We start from the raw sequence: 21997 nt of genomic DNA, 5'->3' as shown, positions 1-21997 counted from the left end.
AAAGAAGGGTAAGGTACGGTGCACTTGACAAGGCTAAATTACATTCTGGATACTGTAGCAGACTGATTTCCTACCTATTCGGCATACATATGTCCAGTATGTGAAGGTACTCCGCACGATACTTACCACATGCCCCATCGAACCTACTCATCTAACAACTCTTTCCCTCTGGACCCAATCTTTCGAAATAACACGTTTCCTGGGCCTACCGTTAGATGAGCTAGACGAAGATGACCGGTGACTACCTTGCACTAATAGGGTTTAATAAGCTGATACAACAACAACAACAACATCCATGAGTGAAGTAATGGCGAAGTTTGTTTTTTGGAAATAGGTGAAAGTTTACTCTTTAGTGCAATTGGTGACAAAAAAGAGCAAAATTGTAGGTTCTGACAAAACAAAAGGTTTTTTAACTAACCAAAACATCGAATTAGTGGGTCATCCACCGAACAGTTCTAATTCGGCACTCAATGATTTTCCAAATGACGAGATGAACAGTTTTCGACGCCAGAAAGAGAGGCTGATGAACTGAGAGGCTCAAAATGCATATTTCAGAGTTGTCTCAATAAGTTGTCACTTCTTCATGGAGGTGGAACAGTTCCTTAGAAGGCACTTGAGCTCCTTCACAATTCTTGAAGTGTTAGCAACCGCCTCGACATAATAAATTTTCGTTTCCACGACAGTCAGTTTTGCGTTACCGAAACGACCGGGATTTATATCCGGCCAAGGACTGTCACTCCAGCAGCATTCTCCGTATGTAAGTATGGGGAATGTTTATGCTGCTACAACAACAACAACAACATAATAAATGTTTTCATAAATTCTGTTTCTGCTTCCATTATTAATATTTAATTTGTTTGGTTATTATTGAACGGTTGTTCAATTTGCTTTCTCGTCTTTTCACTTTGATAGCAAATTTCGACTTGTTTCTGATACAAATTTCGGAAGACAAGGATTTGTTCTAAGTTCGCAAGGTAATTGAGACTGAATTAATTACAAATGAAGTAATTCGTTCTAAAAGTTTTGTATAGTGAATTATTTAATTTGAGAGAATCACAAGTGAGAGAGCAAATTGCGAATTGGAGAGAGAATTACGGGCCGTTGAAAGAAAGCATAACAATATTATCTATGATAACATTCACCAAGATTCTACGAAAGCTAAGTTAAGTCAAAGTCTTGGCTAACACAGCTCTTAGTCATGCCGTCAATGAGAATCAAATCGCCAATTCCGAAATATAATTGAAATTAGATTTAAAAATTGGAGAGAGAAAAAGGCAAGTAATGGGTAATGTTTTGTTTCTATCTGAATTAATGAATTTTGAATCATATATGTAATAATTTTTTGTCCTCCTCAAGCGCGACTGCAATGAGAAATCATTTTAAACGGTTCTACTTTACCGGAGCGAGCCGGATTTATATCCGGCCAAGGGCTATCACTTCAGCATCATTCCCCATATATGTATGGGGATGTTTGTGCTGTTACAACAACAACAACAACAACAACAAAGTACCCTTAGACATACATTCAAGATGTAACTGCTATCTAACAGCTAAAAAGATTATCCTAGACATCTACTAAGATTTTTTTTACTTAAAACAGTTTGAGAAACTACGTATAGTGTGTTATTATCCGGTAGAATTGTAAATTTTGGCAAACCGGATATCCGTTGGATCTCTAATGCTATTATACCCCCTTTTTCATACTAGGAACTCGTCTACCTTGTCTATACTAAGGACGCCAACCCGAGATCCCTGTGGATTTCAGGTGCCGGATTTATACTAGCAAATCCCGGGTTCCTGAAAATGTTTAAATATCGAATTGAAAGTAAAAACTTGGTATTACTAAATTTTAATGCCATTAAAGTATTTAAATTTTCAAGAAACTTGTTTAAATTTACTTCTAAAATATGGTGTAAATTGACTTCAATTGAAAACTGTATCATTAGTATTTAAAAATAAATCAACTCGATCAATTTGCTCAGCTTTTCTCGTTTAACAATTTTGTTTTCAAATAAAGCTAAAAAAATTTAATTTTGGTTTCAAAATTACTCTATAAAAAGTTTGTGAATCATTTGGCTTCATTAGTAAAAAATATTTAAATTGTTAAATTCCATGGCATGTTTTAGTGATTGAATTTTTACTCATGCTAAAAAAGTTATGTCCAAAGTGAATCCTGGGGTTACTTGAAAAAAGTATAGAAATGTTCCGCTAATATCCGTCCATACTACATATACATAACTTTTTTTTGTTAAATCATGATAAATTCAATTTTGTAAAAATGCATTCTGCTGGGCACTCCGACCTTCAAATAAATTTATATCCCTACACATTCGCATTAACGCAACAAACTGTAATTTACATAGAATTAGATTTTTCTATTTATTTTTTTCACATACTTTCTAAAAAACAGCGTTTAAATACATCAAAATAACTTCGCTTAGGCAATGAATTCGTATGGAATTGGTGCCAATTGAATAGGCTCTTCAATTTGCTTGACGAAGTGCGCCTTCTTTGGCGGCGCAGGTTGACGTTTCAGGTTTACATATACACCCTTAGCCTTGGCCTCCTTCAGTTTAAGTTCGTTCTCCTTAACGCGACGCAGGAAATCCTCACGGCACTTTGAGTGATGCACATGTTCAATGCGTACATTGATACGCTTGGGTAGGATCTTACCGCGCACACGTTTGTTTACAATGACACCAACGGCGTGTGGAGTAACATTGAAAATGCGGCCAGTTTTGCCGTGGTAAGCTTTGTATGGCATACCCTTTTGCACTGCACCATGACCTTTGATGTCAACAATATCGCCGATTTTGAAGACACGCATGTATGTGGATAGGGGAATGGTACCATGCTTGCGGAAGGGACGCGAGAACATGTCCCGAGTGCCGCGGCGATAACCCTTTGAGTTAGTCATATTTAAGCTTGTCTTGGTTGCCTGAAAAATTCATAAATCTTAGTACACATTCTTTTTTGACTTTTAGTATAGGTGCTTTCGCACTTTTTTAGTACAAAATTTGTATTATTTGAGCACTTTTTCACTAAAATTCACTAACCTATTGGAAAATATGTCCACGCGGTCCAAGATGGAGTCGAGAAAGAAAGGGAGCTGTCAGGCTAGCGACATGTCAATTTTGACAGCTCGAATTTTTGACAAGCAGTCGATTAAATATGAGTGTGTTCGATGCAGTGGTCCTGATGATTGATAAAAGGTGGCAATATTTCTTTATTATCAAAATTGTATGTAAAAAGTAGTCGAAAAAACTATCAAATCGAAACAAAAAGTAAATATGCGAATAAAGAAATTATTCAAAGAAGGTTGTTGGCCACACCAGAAAAAAATAATAATAAAGAGGAGGCGGCCGCCGTAGCCGAATGGGTTGGTGCGTGATTACCATTCGGAATTCACAGAGAGGTCGTTGGTTCGAATCTCGGTGAAAGCAAAATTAATAAAAAACATTTTTCTAATAGCGGTCGCCCCTCGACAGGCAATGGCAAACCTCCGAGTGTATTTCTGCCATGAAAAAGCTCCTCATAAAAATATCTACCGTTCGGAGTCGGCTTGAAACTGTAGGTCCCTCCATTTGTGGAACAACATCAGGACACGCACACCACAAATAGGAGAAGGAGCTCGGCCAAACACCTAACAGAAGTGTACGCGCCAATTATTTATTTTTTTAAAGAGGAGGCATTCTATCCTCTGCAGTTTTACAACATCTTCAGGTGTTGCTTTTGGATCAACTACATTTTTTAAATACTTTGACATATTCCCTATCATTGGAAACAATGTGAATTTGGAATAAAACATGTGAAATCATATATTTTAAAAGTTAAACGTATTTATTATAGGATAATTCAGAGGAAGGTGGGAAATGCAGACTGAGAATAAATAAATAATTGACGCGTACACTTCTGTTAGGTGTATGACCGAGCTCCTCCTATTTGTGGCGTGCGTCCTGATGTAATAGTTGTTACAAATAACCGTAAAATTGAATTCTTTTGCACTAAAGATTTGCTTATAATCAAAAATTTGGAGGCAACACTGATAAAAACATAAGAGAAAAGCTTTTATTTGGTGTTTAGGCTCTACAAATTATCTGAAAGTAAAAGATGGCACTTTTAGCCATCAAATCAAAGTGATTTTAGCGTGGTTGTTGTTTTCGACTATGCTGTGTTACTGCGATGTGCAGCGACTACCATTCGAGTATTTCAAATCCTACCTTTCGATGTATTCCTGATGAATATTGAGAGTGTAACTTCTCCTTTCTCTTTCCGGCACCGGAAAAAGATTAACTTCCCGTTTCCGTTTATGAACTTCCACTTTCAAAATATTTAAAAAACAACCACAATTTTTTGGCAGAGAAAAAACTCCTATGAAAGCTGGTTCTATATTTATATTTGACCAAGTACTGTTATTCGGAGAAGATTCTTAGTTTTCTAAAATAAGGAACTTGCTTTTACTTCTTAGTTAGTGAACTTACTTCTTCAATGGATGGACTTTTAAGGTTATAAAATAGCTTTTTAATTTTTTTTTTTTGTGGCGGGTCCAAGCCCAGCGCACAACCAGCTATCCTGGGATACTTCACCTTCTCATGTTGGCTCACTCCCGAACGGGTGTTCGGAAGCTCCCAAGAGGATACTTGGGCTAGTCACGGAAGTTGAGAGCTGCTTGAACCATATGTATATAAAAGACTCGTCCTGGCCACTCCCAAGTGAATGGCGATCAGTAACTTTTCCCACTTGCGTGGACTTCTAGATATAGAACCATCCTCCTAACTTCCATTATGTGCGGTTTTAAAAAATAATTACAGCCATGTAGGTATAAATCCATTAGGTCTGATAAAAATATTAGTAGTACAGTCGAACTTCTCTACAGTGAACTTCCATATAATGAAGCTCTCCTTATAATGAACTGGTTTCGAAGACACTGCTTTTTCGTTCTACTTTCGGTGTATTTTTGTCTCCTTATAATGAATTTCTATATAGTGAAGTTTTCTATATAATGAACAAATTTTACAGCTGGAAATTCAAGCGAATAGTGAATTTTTTCAAAAGTTTTCTGTTGCAAAAAATTACAGTTAGATGTGGACAAACTGTAATGAGGGGAATCCCAAAATTAAAACAGAAAAAGCTGAGCTATTACAGTTTTATTCATGACGCATCGAAGCAGCATTTCGCTTGAAAAAAAGTTATTAATGATTAACAAAGTTAATGAAGGAAAGAAAAAAAAGAAGATATTGCCAATGAATTCGGAGCTCTTCCCAGCACTTTATCAAATATTTTAAAAAATAAGAAAGTGATTTTAAAAAATGCGGAGGATTTGGCAGTAAATACCAAACGCAAAAGACTTCGACCTTGTCATTTTGAGGATATTGACGAAGCAATGCTGAAATGGTTACTCGTTGCACGTGGTAAGAATCTCCCTTTATGTGGACCATTATTGAAGCAAAAGGCCAAAGATTTTGCGGAAGCACTAGGACACCACGAATTTGAGGCAAGTACAGGTTGGTTAGACAAGTTCAAAAGTCGGCATGGCGTTATTCAAAAGACATTATGTGGGGAAAGTGCTGACGCCAACATAGAGAACCGTGATGAATGGGTAACGAACGTCTTACCGAAATTAATTGAAAATTACAACATTAACGACATTTTTAATGCCGACGAGACTGCTTTGTTTTTCAAATGCTTGCCAACTAAAACACTGGCATTCAAAAATGAAAAATGCTTTGGTGGGAAGCAAAGCAAGGAGAGAATAACTGTCCTGGTGGGAAGCAATATGACTGGATCAGAAAAGCTAAAATTGCTGGTAATCGGAAAGGCCAAAAATCCGAGGTGCTTCAAGGGAATAAAATCTTTAGGTGTCGATTATGAGTTTAACAAAAAAGCATGGATGACCAGTGAGATTTTTACGAAATGGATTGTAAAACTCGACAAAAAATTTTGTGATCAAAACAGAAAGGTGTTGTTTTTTGTTGATAACTGCACTGCCCACCCTAAAGATGTAAGAGACAAGTTGAGAAACATTCATCTCGCTTATTTTCCTCCCAACATGACTTCGTTACTGCAACCAATGGATCAAGGCATTCTCTCCAATATGAAACAACATTACAGAAAACGAATTTTAACGAATATATTGACTCAAGTGGATGAGGGAAATTCTGTTATGGTCATAGACTTGCTGCAAGCAGTTCGAAATCTTAGCAATGTATGGAATGTCTATGTTAAACCAGAAACAATTGCCAACTGTTTTAAAAAGGCTGGATTTTCAAAAGATGCTATGCAGATTCCATTTGAGCATTGGGCTGAAGAGGACCTTCTTTCAATATCAGATTTGGCTTCTTTACAGTCTTCATTTAAAAAAGTAGCAAATATCGAAGCTTCGTTTGATGACTACGTAAATGTTGATAATGGTGTGCAGACTTCGGACAACCCATCCGAAGAAGATATTCTCAACAGCATTTTTGAAAGTCGCGGAGCTCCAGCTGAACCTGGTAAGCATTTATCTTTTTATAGTCAAACAAAAATTTAATATGTAAATATTATTTCAGATAACGATGAACACGATTTGACCGTTGAAAAATTGGCAGAAACTGAGGAGGCATTACCTACGTTGATACAAGCTGCTTCATCCATTAGCGTAATTAGAACCTTTGTGGAAATGAGGAGTGACGTGCCGATTAATGTTTTCAACTCTCTACATGATTTGGAAGCTTTTATTGAAAATGAAAAATGGAAGGCTGTAATTCAAACCAAACTCACTGATTATTTTAAATAAAATTACATAAAAAATCAATGTTTCTTTATAATGAAGTTTCTATATAGTGAAGTGATTTTCAGGTCCCGTGCGAATTCACTATATGGAAGTTCGACTGTAAAAGTAAAATATTTTGTTTTTTAAATCAACTTATATAAGACAAACCTAATATGACCCGGTTTCTCCAGTGCTAATTTAAGTGCAATAAATTTTGAAGCTGAGTTTAAGCGTGCCCATCAAATTGAAGCCGGCAAAAACTGAGATTCTGTTGGTCATATCTGAAAAACTCATTGTATGCGTGTAAGAATACGTGTGAAATTAGCGCGTGCAATTGTGTTGCCTAGTCTTCTATGTCCTAGCTGCAAAAGTTACTCTCACAATTTGTTTCGGGTGTCAGAACTTGTTGTTGTTGTTGTAACAGCATAAACATTCCCCATACATACGGGGAATACTGCTGGAGTAACAGTCCTTGGCCGGATATAAATCCGGGTCGTTTCGGTTACGTAGAACCGACTGTCGTGGAAATCTCAAACGTCAGAACTTGTATTCATCCTTGCTTAAAAACTGGCTCTAGTGAAAAAGAACTTCAAGTCAAACCAAACCGGAAGTTCGAAATGATATTCGAGAACTTTGCGAAATAGTGGCATCTCCTAACAGCTCAATATTTGCTGTCTGAGCTGTCATATTCTGCAGCTGATCATATAAGACAGCAAACTGTTTGTGAGACAAAAATCTTGAGAGGACGTACAAATTTTGGTAGCATATTGTTACTATTGGCAATAAGAAATTAAATTAGACTTGAAAACATCAATAATGGCAGAATTCAAAGGTGCAGCGAAAACTCTTTATATATGGGCACAATCAGCGCTCGTTCAAGCTAGTACAGAGAAGTTGAAGGAAGCAACTGGAGGGGAGGTTGTTTTGGAGAATATCAATCGCTTGACTTTTGGTAAGTACTTTCGTTCCGGCAAATGACTCGGTTTTTTTTTGCAAATCATCTCTTATGAAATCTTATATACTTAGCCACTTACGGCGAATCTACATTTGATCTAATTGTGGTTGAAAACGCACAGTTGACAGATGCGTTTGATAAACTCTTGCGTCTTTTGAAGCCCAACGGAAAGCTGCATTTGGCCAGTATTTTCGGTACACCAGAAATATTTCAACAAGAGCTAAAACTATCTGGTTTCATTAACGTTACCATCAATAAGGAAGGTGGCACTTTGACATGTCAGAAACCGAATTACGAAACTGGTTCGGCGATAAAACTGTCATTCGCCAAGAAAGATGGTCAAACGGCATCCGTATGGAAAGTAAATGGTGATGGTGATGAGGAGCTGATTGATGAAGATGATCTACTGGATGAAGAAGACAAGAAGAAGCCAGATCCGGAAAGCTTGAGAGGTGTGTATAGATGGATTATACAAACAAATATAGTAATTATAGCTGCTACAACAACAACAAATTTAAACTTGAAGCATGAATGGTTTTTCCAATTACATAAATACATAAATGTTTCTTTTTTCTGTCTAAAGTTTGCGGCACAACCGGTAAGCGAAAGGCTTGCAAAAATTGCTCTTGCGGTTTGGCTGAGGAACTGGAATCCGAAGCAGAGCAGAAGGCTAAGGCAGATACTGCCAATGCAAAATCTAGTTGCGGTAGTGTAAGTTAATAGTTATTTTCATAAATTGTGTTATTCAACTTGAAATAATAAAAATATTTTTAGTGCTATTTGGGAGATGCGTTTCGCTGCTCAACATGCCCTTATTTGGGTATGCCTGCCTTTAAACCTGGCGAGAAAGTTGAATTGGCTGGCAATTTACTTAACGATGATATATAAAGTGCCCATCACACGCTTTATACTGCAATAAACTTAAATTAAAAAGTATTTATAATCGTATGGCAGACTCCAAATTTCTAAATTTACATACTACGATATTTGTATGCTGAGAAATAAGGAAATAAGTTGAGAAAATGAATTCGGTCAAAAATGATGCCTTCTTGTTCATATACATAGATCTGTGTTTTTAATAAATGCATGCGCTAGTATTGCAATAGTAACGCTTTATATTATTGTCGCATTGGTATTAGAGGATATTATGATCCTTAGTGGGCATATACTGTGATTGCATAAAATAAATGACTTTCTGTTTCTTCATTATTGAGACAGAATTTTTAACATAAATATCAGTTTCGTATTCTTCATTTATGTATGGATGTCTAGACTATCGCTTGGCTGTTTAAATTGAATTTCTTTATTGTCAGTGCAGACATTTTTATTAATAAGGAGAAAACCGTTCGACGACCGTCGCCAAATCGAATACTTTCTGAAATATTGCGAATATTGTTAGTGGAATGCCAACTACGGGATTAAAATCTGGACGACTCTCATCGATTTCCGAAAACCTTGCTTTTGGATTGTTGTTGGTTCCACTTTACCCCGAGAGGTTTTGAAGAAATACACAGCTTTAAGTAAAGGGTTTTTCGATTGGCGCGGGTCGATTTTGGCGCCCTATGGCAGCCATTTTGTTTTGGTGACATCTGTCAAATCTTTTGTTTGTTATTCAGTTGTTTATGCCAAATCATCATGGCAAGTTACACGATGGAAACAGCACGTTCAAATGATAAAACTTTATTATCAAAATGAGTGTTAATTAACGCAAACGTTGGGCGCATTGCGCCCCTTTTTCGGTAGACGTGGTGGCCCTTCCAATTTCTTATGGCCCATATTGAACCATATGGACCTAGACGACATGTGGTTCCAGCAGGATGGCGCTACGTGCCACACAGCAAACGCCATTTTATTCCATTTCAACATCTACCCGCCCTTATTGAAAAACACTTTACATTAATAGATTTTGACAGCTCTGAGGTTGAATTTTAAGTGCCAATTTTAAATAGAAGTATTTTAAAATTAACCTCCTTTAAAAAAAGTCAAAAAAGCACACACTGGTTTTAGGAGAAATAGGGACAAGTCGCGCGACATCACAATGGGCTATGAGCCTGAGTGTGCCCCACCGATCAACCGCTTCAACCTAACCTAACCTTGCCTTATGGCCGTTTTGTTTGGATAAAACAAAAAACAAACATTCTATTAATTAAGTTTAGTTCCCTTGGATGAGAAACTGCGTTATTCAAAATCAAGAATATCTTCTGCTTGCTTGGGATTTTTTTTAATTTTTCGCTTTTGACCAAAATGGTTTGAAATATAGTGCGCGAGTCCAGTTATGAGAGTGTCCGGGATGTTGGGATAATATTTGTATGGACAAATTTTTGAATAATCTGTGTGCATGAAACTTATCTGAACGTTGTTGTTGTTGTAGCAGTAATACAAGCCCTGTCAGTGTAGTGTAAATCACCGGTAGTTTTCGTCCAACTCATCTAACGGGAGGCCCAGGAAACTTGCTGTCTCGACAGGTTGGATCCAGAGGAAGAGGGGTGTTAGATGAGTGGGTTTTAAGGGGCACGTAAAAAGGTGATTAGTGTTGTTATTGTTGTTGTAGCAGCATAAACATTCCCCATATTTACACACGGGGAATGCTGCTGGAGTGACAGTCCTTGGCCAGATATAAATCCGGGTCGTTTCGGTAACGTAGAACCGACTGTCGTGGAAACGTGTTGTGCGGGGTGCCTTTACGTGCTGGACATATGTTTAGTATGGAGGAGCTTAACCTGCTACAATATCCAGCACGTAATTGTGCCAGTGTTACACGTGTCTCACGAGGAAGCTGGAGCTCTTCATCTGCTGTAGGTGGTGGTTGGATTCCGTTTACGGTATTCGGTGGTCGGGAGCTTAGGAAGGTGGTGACGGTCTCCCGATGAATGTCGTTTATTGTCTGTCTAAACACTGTATGGTCCAGTAAATGTCTGTTAGTTTTGTCCTGGATTTCGTTGGGGTAATTGAGGAGTTGTCTCCTGGCGTGCCTGAGAGGCGGCTCTGGCAGGTGTCTGCAAGGGTGAAACCTGCGGTAGCACCGTAAGAATTGCAGTTTATTGTGCTCCATTACAGGGAGCATCTGTGCCTCGTAGTGAAGGTGTTGAGAAGAGGACATCAGGAGGCAACCCGTCGCTGTCCGCATGGCAGTGTTTGGGCATGTCTGGAGCTTTATCCAATGCGTATCACTGGTTCCCGGCGACCAGATAGGCGGAGCATAGTTTAGAACCGGCCGGCCAATTGCCTTAAATGTCGACAGCAACAATTCTTTGTCTTTGCCCCAAGTGCTGCCGGCAAGCGATTTGAGGACCTTGTTGAGATTTTGGACTTTAGTGGCAATTGCGGTTGTGTGCGCAGAGAAGGAGGGCAAACTGTCAAAGGTTATACCCAAAATTTTAGGATTGTTAACAGTCGAAATTGCGACCGTTAAATGTGATGGCCACCCTGTCGTTTTGCTTCGTCGGGTTTCGACAGAGACCTTACGGTGGACCAGAGCTTACTCACACCAGTGGTGAAGTTGCAGGTCTTCAGGTGCTCAACCCATATGTTCCTAATTGTCTGACCGTTGAAGTTGTCCGGTTATAAAAGGTGTCCGTAATGAGGAGTGTCACTGTTTTAGGCAATATATCTACTACAACAACAAAAACTTGCAATCAAACTTCCTTTTTAAAATATAATAAATTTTTATTGCTGCATGAAATCTTAATTCGTGTATATAAACATTTTTAAAATGAAAAATAGTAGATGCAAAAGTATTTGCATATAAAAATAACTTAAAATCTATTGTGCATTGAAATGTGCATTTTAATGTTTGTATTACACAAATGTGTACTTAAATGTTAATGTGTTCAGCTGCAACAGTGAAAGTATCATCCATACGACGATGGATAGTTTTTCCTGCATTACTTCTTTCCAACGAATGGATATTCAGAGATATCGCTTTGACTCCTCTGGCACTTCACATGGCGTGCCCTTGATCAGCTCACGATTGTTGCCGCTTAGAATGCGATAGTTTACTGCTGCTGGATCCAATTCTTTGTATAAATATAAAGGCATCTTGTCTGAGAGCACCCATATTGTACCATCATTGTCGATTTTCATATCGTTGGGGAACACAAGCGTATGTGAATCGGAATCGATAAGGCCCTGCGATTCCGAATCATATGGACGATTCACATTCCAACAGGCAATAGCGTCCTTATTTACTTGAGTATAGAATAGAACACCAGTCTCTTTGTCGTACACTTCCGCAGTTGATTGTCCATTCATGCCACGATCGCCAACAAATTTGAAATCGTAATAAGCTGCAGGACTTGTTACATGAGTTTCATTTTGTAATACACGATTTGAAACCTTAAACTCCTTGGTGCTGGCCAAAGCATGGAAATATATATCTTTAGTCTGGTCAGGGTTCGTAGGACCAATAGCGAGACCGAATATGCCATCGGTCCATTGGAAATTGACGCCACCAACATTGAAATCACCTTGCAATGGATCGAAATGGAAGAAATTGTGTTTGACGCGGTACGAGTGATTGTCGCGTAATGAATAAACTATGAGACCATAAGCACCCAAGTCGGGTATATATGCGTAGGCATTATTGCAATCGTTACGATCAGAATCAATCACCTAAAAGAGAAAAATAGCAGAGTTGGATGTTTATTTAGACTTGATTTTGAAAATGTGAGCTTACAATATTGGCGAAGAAAGTATCCTCTTTTGTTTGCTCTTTTGGAATGGCGAAACGTCGCACTAGCTGATCGGTTTTCAAGTCGAATATAACGATAGCATTCGGTGTGATTTGCTTGGGACTACCCAAAATATCTGCAAGTCCGGTATCCAACACCCATAGGCGATCGCAGACGTCAACTTGTATGCGGAAAGTGGAAATAATGGTAGCATTATCCTTTAATTCGGTTTCGGTTGGTAACGCCTTGTCTGCATCCAAACGACCACCAGCTGGTGTTTTACCTTCTTGTGGCTGAACATCGATGGGTAGTGTATTAGTGGCCCAGCTGGGGTAAGGGCGTAGTTTCGGAGATTTATCGGCTGAGTTAAGATCTATATAATTGAGGGAGGCAGCAACACCGGCCTTCCATCTGGAAAGATAGGAAAACCGTGTTAATTTTTGTATGTAGGCTTTCTATTTTAATTAAAGTCGAAGGTAAGTAGTTAAAAAAAAAACGAAAAATAAATAATAATAAAAATAAATAGAGAAATGCTGTGGTTATTATTGTAGCAGCTTATAAGCTTAAGTTACACCGGACGATGCTTCAAAAGAAGAAGTTTAGTTTTAATATCAGTTCTAACTTAATTTGATTTAAATTTAGAGTAAATCGAGGGAAATATTTAGTATAATGTCTATTGCTTTGAAAAAAGGTTGAAAGGGAGGAAGGGGGGGGGGGGGGGGGGGGTGTATCCCCATCTTAAAACTGAAAACCGCACCAGCCGGAAGCTTACAGTTTTTAAGTAATTTAATGTTAAAGTTCTATAATTTATCGAAAAGTTGGTGTTGCCATACACCTGAAATAAAAACGAAGTTCGTATGCAGAGATGTTCAGTGGAGGGTTGATTGTAAAATTGCAGTATTTTTTGCTGTAATTTAAAATTGAGAAATATTTTAGTAAATTTGTAGAATTTTTGCATAGAATTTTTTCCACATGGGCGGCCTTCGGCTGAGCTTCAAAAAAATAACCCTTATCAGTCCAACTCCGGCTACGTAATCCACAGTATTTTTGCGTAGAACTCCTTTCCGTGTTAAAACCATTGAACCCAAAATTAAAACGTCATATGCGTGTGTGTAATAAAGAGGCACAATAACCCCCATCCCCATCATTAACACTAAACTGAAATCCTTAATTTTTGTTTATATTTTTGTTTTCATTTGCAGGCATCCGGCAACACCATACTGTTGTCATTCCAATCTTCTTCTTATTCGCGTTTAAAATTGGAAAGTGATTGTATGGACAAATGCATTTGCATTTAATTTTAATGAAAATAATTCGAATATAAGGATAAAAATATGTAAAAACACGCGTGTGAGTGTATACTTAGTGAATTTTAGTGAAGTGCTAAAAAATATATAGTGTAATGTGCCAAATTATAGTGAAGCTCCCGAGGGCACTTTGAAGGCAAATAATAACGAAATTATTATTTCCCGAATAATTTGAAACTATAAAGATTGTTACTTAACACCTCCCTAACATCTCCACCAAGTTTCATTAACAAAGACATTGCCACAATTGCCCAATAGACGTTATTGCGAATCTCAGCCTAAATCATTTCCTAATAAAGTGAAGATGATTTACTTGTACCAACGTAACGTTTTCTTTAATTGAAAACTATCACGATTTGAAATTTGTTAAATCTTTGTATTTACGCCAAGCACAGAGTGACTAAGGAGACCGAAAATTGTGGCGATTTTTTTAACATAGCGTCACAGAATGTTAATGAAATGAGAACAGAGAATGTTAATAAAATGTTAAATAACATTTTTTCGAGTACTTAATTCAAATTTCAATCCGCTTTTAATGGATTTCGTCTTTTCACCCCGCTAGTAAGGGATACTTACATATTTCATGTGATAAAAAAAATGTATGAAGTCTTCTTGTCGTGGATATATTTAGGATATATTTTTCACAAGTTGTAATTCACCTCATGTTCACAGTCATGGTGAAAAGAATTCAGAAGATATTTTTCACCATAGCAGATTGGCCAATGGTAATCTATCATCCTCGGTTCACAACGAATCGAGTAAATTCTGAAGTAAAAAGTACAAAGAGAAGAGGAGAGGCAAATCATTGCGACGCGTTATAGAGACGAGCACCAAAGTTTTTGCTCGTATACACAAAGAGTAAACGATGCACAGTGATACAGCTCCATATAAGAAGTGGTTAGAAATAGGAAAATGCATTGTTTTTGCTAAAAGTTTGTTCCTTAGTGGAACGCTGAGCCCGAAAAACAAATTTGTTTCTTTATAGCTTTTATATATTTTATGAATGTAAAACTAAGAGTAAGATTTAAAAATTTCTTTCTGAAGCATCTCAAAAATACCAAATATTTACATAGCAAAATTTTTTTATTTTCATGTGCTCAGAATGTATTGAGTGACACAGCGAAGCTGTGCTGGACATAGAAAAAAATGTCACGATTCGCTAAAAATGCGTAAGAGTTCGCATTCGTTGTCATAAGCAAAATATTTTTCTTATACTTGTATGTAAAAATAGATACCAACATGAAAAAAGAAAAAAACCGAACCACTCTTGTTTCAAAGTAAATTTCTGACTTCACGGTTACATTATTTATTTCGTGCATTTTTTATTAATTCGTTAATCTCATATGAAAAGATATATTTTAATTAAATATTTATCTACTAAAAGAGAACAAATAGAAATATAAGTAGATTCAAATGGTCAATAGCACAAAATGTCGAAGGGGCGAACTTTTGTAAGCGAATTGCGGTTTTTTTATCTTGGCTCCCAGCATGTAAAACAAATGACCATTCGCAACGACTGTACCGCACTTAGAATACATATTTACATACTTATATGGGTATTATATAAATATGAACCTGCGGGCACCCGTTACGACAAAAATGCACGATTCACCAAATATTTTTGTCACTACCCAGAAAAATAGGTTTATGTACGGCTAAGGTGCGTGACGGAAGATGTGGTTGGGCTTGTTTTACGAATGAACGCGATTTGCTTTGAGAAAAAGCGTGTGCGTGAAATAGTTTGTTGTTGTATTAAAGAACATTTTAGAATGCTTGGGGCAAAGCGGCCATCGCGCTACGCATGCTGCTGCTGCTTCTGCACCTATGAAATTTGAACTGGATTGCTTGAGCGAATCTTCAAATTTTTCTGTACCCTCAGCCACATCTGTGTGTATATTCACATACATCTGAATGAATGAGTTCAAAGGGTAGATAAGGTAGATAAAAATGGTTAACCGAACGTTGATTAGCGAACACATCAAGGCACACAGACACTTAAACAGGCAGCAGCAGTAGAGCAAAAACAACAAAAGCAGTGCATTTTGCATTTAGTTTTGGTCTCTAGAATATCAAAATCAACAAATATTGACAATTTGGAGTAACTTAAACAAAGCTTGGTAATTTAGAGAACAAATAATTAGAAAAAAATCAACCCTATTGCTGCCACCTGTTTAATGTTTATAACGTATTTTTTTTTCTGATTCAAATTCAGATTTAAATCCAGTTATTCAATAACTTACTATTTAATTACTTTGTTATTTTGAATATAGTTTGCCTTTCGATTGATTTCACGAGCAAACTTTGAAGTAATGCTGAGGATGCTGGATTTTTAAGATTCTCTATGCCAATGGTTGATTGAATCGATATTCGACTTATTCTCATTGCGTGCATCCTCGGTGTTTGTATTATACTTTTATAGTAAAGGAAGAATTTTGTTCTGCATACATCTCTAACTAGTCATTTTGCAAGTGGTGCTATTCCAGTCAAGTGGGCGCATAAACCTGCATTCGATTGAAGTTTTATATTTTTTGACATTATATTCCCTTAATTGAACTGAATTGTTAATAACACCGCGGTTTTAAGTATTGAAAAAAAATAATAATATCGAGAAACATTTTACACAGATACATTTTTTCTACACAAATCAATTACTGTCGTTCAACAAAAAATTAACACACGTTTTTATTTGCGGTTAGTTAAATCTATCTTCATTTAGCACACACAAAAAAAATCAAACGAAATATATGTGTACACTTTTTTACGCAAATAAATCACGTTTCCAATCAGTACTTGGGCAACTGTGCACAAAAAACTCAAAGTCACTACAAATTAACCACAAATCGGCTGTTCTTGCCAATCGCGGCAATTGAGTTGTCTTTCAAATTGAGAGCTGCCAATCGAATAATTAACAATTTTATTTGCAAGCAAGAAGAACAGCTAAAAAATAGAAAATATAAAGGCTGCTTCAATATGCCATTGATTGAAAGAATCGTTTGCGAAAGCATTGGCAATACCTACTTTGCATAATTACAGCTGGACTGTTGCAATTAAATTGCACGATGCGCACAACAAAACCACGAAAATCAAGTTAGACAATAAGTTGGCAGGGGAATGTTGTAATCGTTCCTTTAACACAAATACAAGAAAAGGAAAGTTGGCCAAATAGCGACAAAGGTGAAGTGGGTCACAAGTACAATAAATTTTCTGTTTTTTCATGAAAATTAGAAATTATCAATGCGGTAGTAACAATGACGTTGACATAATTTTAAGAAAACAGAATAAAGCGGTTTAATCGTATTTGTTCATCGGCTCAGCATTGAAATTTACTGTAGTTCACACAAACACACATATGCGCTTAGGTGTGTGTGTGTGATGCATAAAATCAGCAGCCATGACAGACACGGATTGAGCAACAAATAACAAAGCAACAATGAATTGACAGAAATGAGCAGCATTGAGCAAAAGGGTGTCTGAGTCGCTCAGGCTTACTAACGAGGTGTGTAATGCCTGCGTAAGCGTTTGGCTATTATTTACTAGTGTAAGCACTTGAAATACATACATAGTCAAGCAACAAATATTGCAATAAACGGTGTTTGGTGCAAATTTGAGGGGAAATACGAACGTTGTTATTGGCAACATGTAATAAATAGTGGCGTCTGAGTGATAGATGCCTATTTAAACGAAATTTTCGATGTTAATGTTTTATAAAAATAAATTTGTAAGCTGTTGTTGTTAAAGTTGTTGCTTTCTCTGAAATATTTAACGCATTACTACAATTTATTGCTTCAACTCAAGCTTAAGGTACATAATTTATTAATTAACAACGTAGAGCTATAAAAAAAACAAATAATTTGACTAATCGATTTATTATGTCGATTGAGACCTTCAGTGCTTACTCCACTTTGAGTATTCACTATTATACCTTTATTGTTAGAGGGAAAAACGATTATTTCTTAATTGACAATTAAAAGAGTGAGTAAATGGTATAATAGTTTTAGAATTAAGTGACACACTTGTATGTACAGCCATGGACAGATAAATAGCACAAATGTGAACCTTATATATGTATGTTAAGTTAAGTTTTTAGTACGAACTCTGCTTTGATCAAATAAATTTGTTTGTTTACATTTGTTACCGTTATTAAGCTTACATTTGCGCGAGGAGTTTACCGTTTTTTTCGATGTAATTTTTTGCGTCGTATTTTATTTATGCTTATTGCTGTTTTGAAGTGGACACAAAAATAGCACATTTTAATTTGTGCAGCGGAGAGTAAAACTTTAATATTGTTTCAGTAATTACTAAAAATGGGACATGGAAAGCAGGACAATGATCCAAAGCATACTGCAAAGATAGTGAAGCAATGACTCAGAAGAGAAAAAATTATAGTACTGGATGGGCCGGCGCAGAGCCCTGATCTCAATCCAATAGAAAATTTGCGGAACGACGTTAAGGTCAAAATCGCTAAAAAAATTTTTTAAAATTTTAATGATTTGTGGGCCGCAGTTGAGGAGGTTTGGTACTCGATTCCAAAGGAAAGATGCCACAAGCTCGTAGAAAGCATGGAGCGACGGCTTGAAGAAGTAATCAAAAACGGTGGATAAAGTACAAAATACTAATCTGAAAAAAAAACAATATTATTTCTTAACTATCTGATTTGTTTACTATTTTTGCTTTTATTTGGAATTTTTTAGGATGTGCTATTTAAGTGTCCACGAGGTTTTGTGAGTTATCAACGTTCTCGTAAATTAAATCAGAACTGAAATTTGTTTTGACCTTTTTTTTTGTTTTAAAGTGGAAGTAAATAAGTTTTTTATTTTTTATGTTGCTTTTTTCCCAGTAAAAAAAAATTATTTAAAAACATATTCGACTCTTTGCTTTCAAAGTCTAAATGTGCTATTTATATTACCATTGCTGTATGTATTTCTGTAAGGCTGAGAATATATTTCAGCAATATAATGATTTTGATCTGCTCTTTGATTTTTAGTTTTCGCGATCTAATCGATATATATAATATATATAATTACAGGGTGCACACGGTAGTGGAGGACATGCATATATGTATGTAGCTATAATTTATTTTTTCTTTTAGCTCTTTTTCATACAAGACATGAAGAACTACAACTTAACTCAAGAAATGAAAAGGCATGCAGTTATCGTCACTCTATGTGCAATTAGCATCGATTTAGAAATCTTTAATTTTCTTAAGTACACCCGAACATTCGGACAGAAGGTGCGTAGTGTATTAGAAGCATTAGGCGGTGTTGTAGAATCTGTTGCAAAACGTAAGGAACACTAGGAAAATTCTGACACTGCCCGATCTGCGGAATTTATGCAACAAATGCAAGCGCTCATTGACGAGAACCTTTCAAATTCAAAGAGGGCCCTTGCGAGGGAGCTTTATGTTACTGAGGGTTGTCCATGAAGATCACTTTTTGTTGAAGCAAACGAGAGAACAGGGAGTTATACGATGAAAGCACCTTCTAAACAAAACTAAACAGCCTGATGCGCCTGACGAAAAAAAATTTGTCCAAGACCAAAAGACCAACCGCAGAAATGATCAGAATAACAGATGGCTATATTCCTATCCTATAGAGGTTCCTGCTACCATGCACGCGAAGCTGCCAGCCACTAATATAGCTGGAATCTTCGAGCCACTACATTTCTTTGCCTCAAGAATTTCCAGTGAATTCTATTGCATATATCGAGGCTTTAGAGACAGTAGTGAAACCCTGGATTGATAGTGTACTCGGTTTGAACCCATACATCTTTCAGCAAGAGGCTGCTCTTTCACACAAAGCAATGAAGTGCGCCAACTTAAATCTCATTAATCTTCTCCATTACATCAACAGCTTTGGCTGGTTGTAGATATCTGCCTGTTAAAGGTCTCATAAGCGTATCAAAACGGCGCTTTAGTGCTACTTGGGGAGTGCCAGAGTGGTACTTTAACCATTTCACCTTAATGAATTTTTAGTAATATTTTGTAGCTGATCTTCACCCTGGCTTGCTGCTTTGACAGCAGTTGAAGTTGTAGGCTTTTTGAAAATTAACTTTCGTAAGTGAATGCGTGAAGTAATAGAAAAACTGGGTCACAAAAAGTGTGTGTCTATCTCGGCAGGGCAATGAACATTAACTTTAGGATTACCAAAGATTTTTTGTACGATGTACACCAACCCAGCTTTTTGTTTTACTATTTGGCTTACACTTATATTTCGCATAAAATATGCAATCACCTATTATTTTTCATAAAAATATTACAAGATTTCTAGTATTAGTCATTATTTAAAACTATGAAACTGTTAAAAAGTGTATAAAAATAAAAAAAGAAATCAAGAGTGAAATTTCGAAAGGCCAGCCGGTGGGTGTGTTCCTCCTGACCCTATATTTTACCGTAGCCTGTAACCGGCTGTGTATTGGCAGTCCTATAGTTAAACACAAAAGAACTAGCAGCCTATGCCAGCTACTGCAGCGTTGTTTTAGTGGTTTTTAATAAGTGCCAATGCTTAGAAAAAGTGCGTGAAATGCAATTAAATGGAACTCTGCTGTACAGGGCGGCTTAACTTGCGCAAGTTGAAATCAATATCCAGTTATAGGAAGATGTTGATGCATAAACTAAAGTAAATTGGAGCGCGCAAATTTTCCTATTTAATTTTAAGTCTACTTTAAATGAATTTTTGTGCCCGAAAATATTAAAATTTCCTTCACTCCAACACAATTTTTTTAACATTTGGGTGCAGCACCAAACCGTTGACATTTGTAAATACTTGCACAATACTTCCATAAATACCTATGCATATGTAGGTATGTATATGCGTGTATACATACTTATTTATTCAGTGTAGTTCTCACTGCTGAACTTATCATGAACTTGACAAAATAAACCTATAGCAAAAACCGGTAGTAAAGAAACTAGTTTGGCTTACATATATTTCTGGTTGAGCTCACTTTTTCTGAATTAATTAAATAAATACATATTTTAAATAGTGAATTGCCCATACTTGCATATGAATAATTATATATAAAAATGAGTGTAATTGGCGTTTACACCATTTTTGGGTATTTAGCAAAGCTTCTCCTCCTATTAGTGATGTGTGACTCCAATGTTTTGACTCTAATGGAATAATTATGAATAATTACGCGTAATAAAATGAGTCTGGGGGATGCCTCTAAAATGCGTAAACTTTTGAAAAATGTGAAAGCTGCGTGTGTTTAAGAAAAATTTTAGATTATTATTTTTATTAACTTTTCAAATGCACCCACAAGTCACCCACAAAATCGAAAACAAAATTTATTTAAATGCTATCAACGAAATATCACTTCAAATTTGTTTTGTAAGAATAACTAAAACTGGTTTTTGTTTGTGGTGTTTGCCGAAATTCATTCTAATTCATTAATTTCATTCCTTCGAATTCAAACTTTTTTTCCATTATTCACTCTAAAGCGCATTTACTTTTCCGCCACCACTCAATGCGTCATTAATTTCACATTTATTTGTAATTTTTTTTTTATTCTTTAATGCAGTTTCACTGTTCAGCACTTTACCTTGGCACAGTGACAAATAATTTGTTATTCCAACGCTCTAAACCCAACGGCAAATTATTCTCGGGCACATAGTGACCGGTACTTATGGCTTCTTTTTCAGCTTGCTCACTTGGCCATTCAAACTCCAATTGCTTCCATGAAAATCTTTCTTCTAGCTTGGCTACAGCACTGCAGAAAATCGTGCCCGCACAGAGCAGGATTGAAAAAACGAGACACTTCATTTTTGAAAGTAGCGTTTCAGTTTATATTTCCGCGGAGTGTACAAAATACTCGCTAAATTAATTCAATCGTTTGAAACGTTTACGTTGTTGCCTTCACTCGCGCTGCGTTAACACTGCGCTCAGTTTAAGCTTGACTTTAGCTTTTTAATTGATCCGTTTGATGTTGGCTCTGGCAGCAGGCAGGCGGCTATTGCAAAAGAATCCAAACGAAGTTGAACTTGTTAGTAACACAAAACAGTTTGTCTGCTGGTGCTTTGGCAATGTACGAGTACTTGTGTTGTGTTGCTTGTTTGCCTCTGCAACAATGTCGCATGAGTCTGTAAACATGTTGCTTGGCTTCGCTTGGCTGATGTCTCTGCTACATATATTTTTGCATTGGTAAATGCTTTGCGGTAGTTAAATATTAATTGCTGTGCGGTGATTCAGAAAATACATATATATTAATTTGTGAATTTACTATTTATTAGGTTGAAAAAATTTCGGACACTCAAGAGAAATAGTTCTATTCCTATAATGTATAAGGGTTTTAGAAAATTTTCGGCAACATTTTTTCA

At 36.5% G+C, this 21997-nt stretch overlaps 3 protein-coding genes across 3 annotated transcripts; 1 reads left to right on the top strand and 2 right to left on the bottom strand.

Annotated features, from left to right (window-relative positions):
- Nucleotides 1–2354: 2354 nt before the first annotated feature.
- Nucleotides 2355–3151, bottom strand: LOC128862967 (60S ribosomal protein L21). The gene is made up of 2 exons (XM_054101822.1): nucleotides 3057–3151; nucleotides 2355–2938 (listed from the first exon to the last, which is right to left on the bottom strand). Exon 2 carries the CDS (start codon nucleotides 2915–2917, stop codon nucleotides 2438–2440), a length of 480 nt encoding a protein of 159 aa, XP_053957797.1. The 5' UTR covers nucleotides 2918–2938; nucleotides 3057–3151; the 3' UTR covers nucleotides 2355–2437.
- Nucleotides 3152–7436: 4285 nt separating this feature from the next.
- Nucleotides 7437–8939, top strand: LOC128863011 (anamorsin homolog). Its single transcript, XM_054101891.1, has 4 exons — nucleotides 7437–7703; nucleotides 7778–8158; nucleotides 8290–8417; nucleotides 8481–8939. The coding sequence occupies exons 1-4, from the start codon at nucleotides 7568–7570 to the stop codon at nucleotides 8592–8594; spliced, it is 759 nt and encodes a 252-aa protein (XP_053957866.1). The 5' UTR covers nucleotides 7437–7567; the 3' UTR covers nucleotides 8595–8939.
- A 2408-nt stretch (nucleotides 8940–11347) lies between these two features.
- LOC128864157 (protein yellow) lies at nucleotides 11348–21585 on the bottom strand. The gene is made up of 3 exons (XM_054103679.1): nucleotides 21223–21585; nucleotides 12382–12787; nucleotides 11348–12317 (listed from the first exon to the last, which is right to left on the bottom strand). The coding sequence occupies exons 1-3, from the start codon at nucleotides 21441–21443 to the stop codon at nucleotides 11616–11618; spliced, it is 1329 nt and encodes a 442-aa protein (XP_053959654.1). The 5' UTR covers nucleotides 21444–21585; the 3' UTR covers nucleotides 11348–11615.
- Nucleotides 21586–21997: the final 412 nt, after the last annotated feature.

This window comes from Anastrepha ludens, chromosome 5 (genome assembly GCF_028408465.1).
Source record: "Anastrepha ludens isolate Willacy chromosome 5, idAnaLude1.1, whole genome shotgun sequence".
Classification (NCBI taxonomy): domain Eukaryota; kingdom Metazoa; phylum Arthropoda; class Insecta; order Diptera; family Tephritidae; genus Anastrepha; species Anastrepha ludens.
The sequence above is the reverse complement of the archived record's forward strand: the minus strand, read 5'-3'. Positions and strand labels throughout refer to the sequence as shown.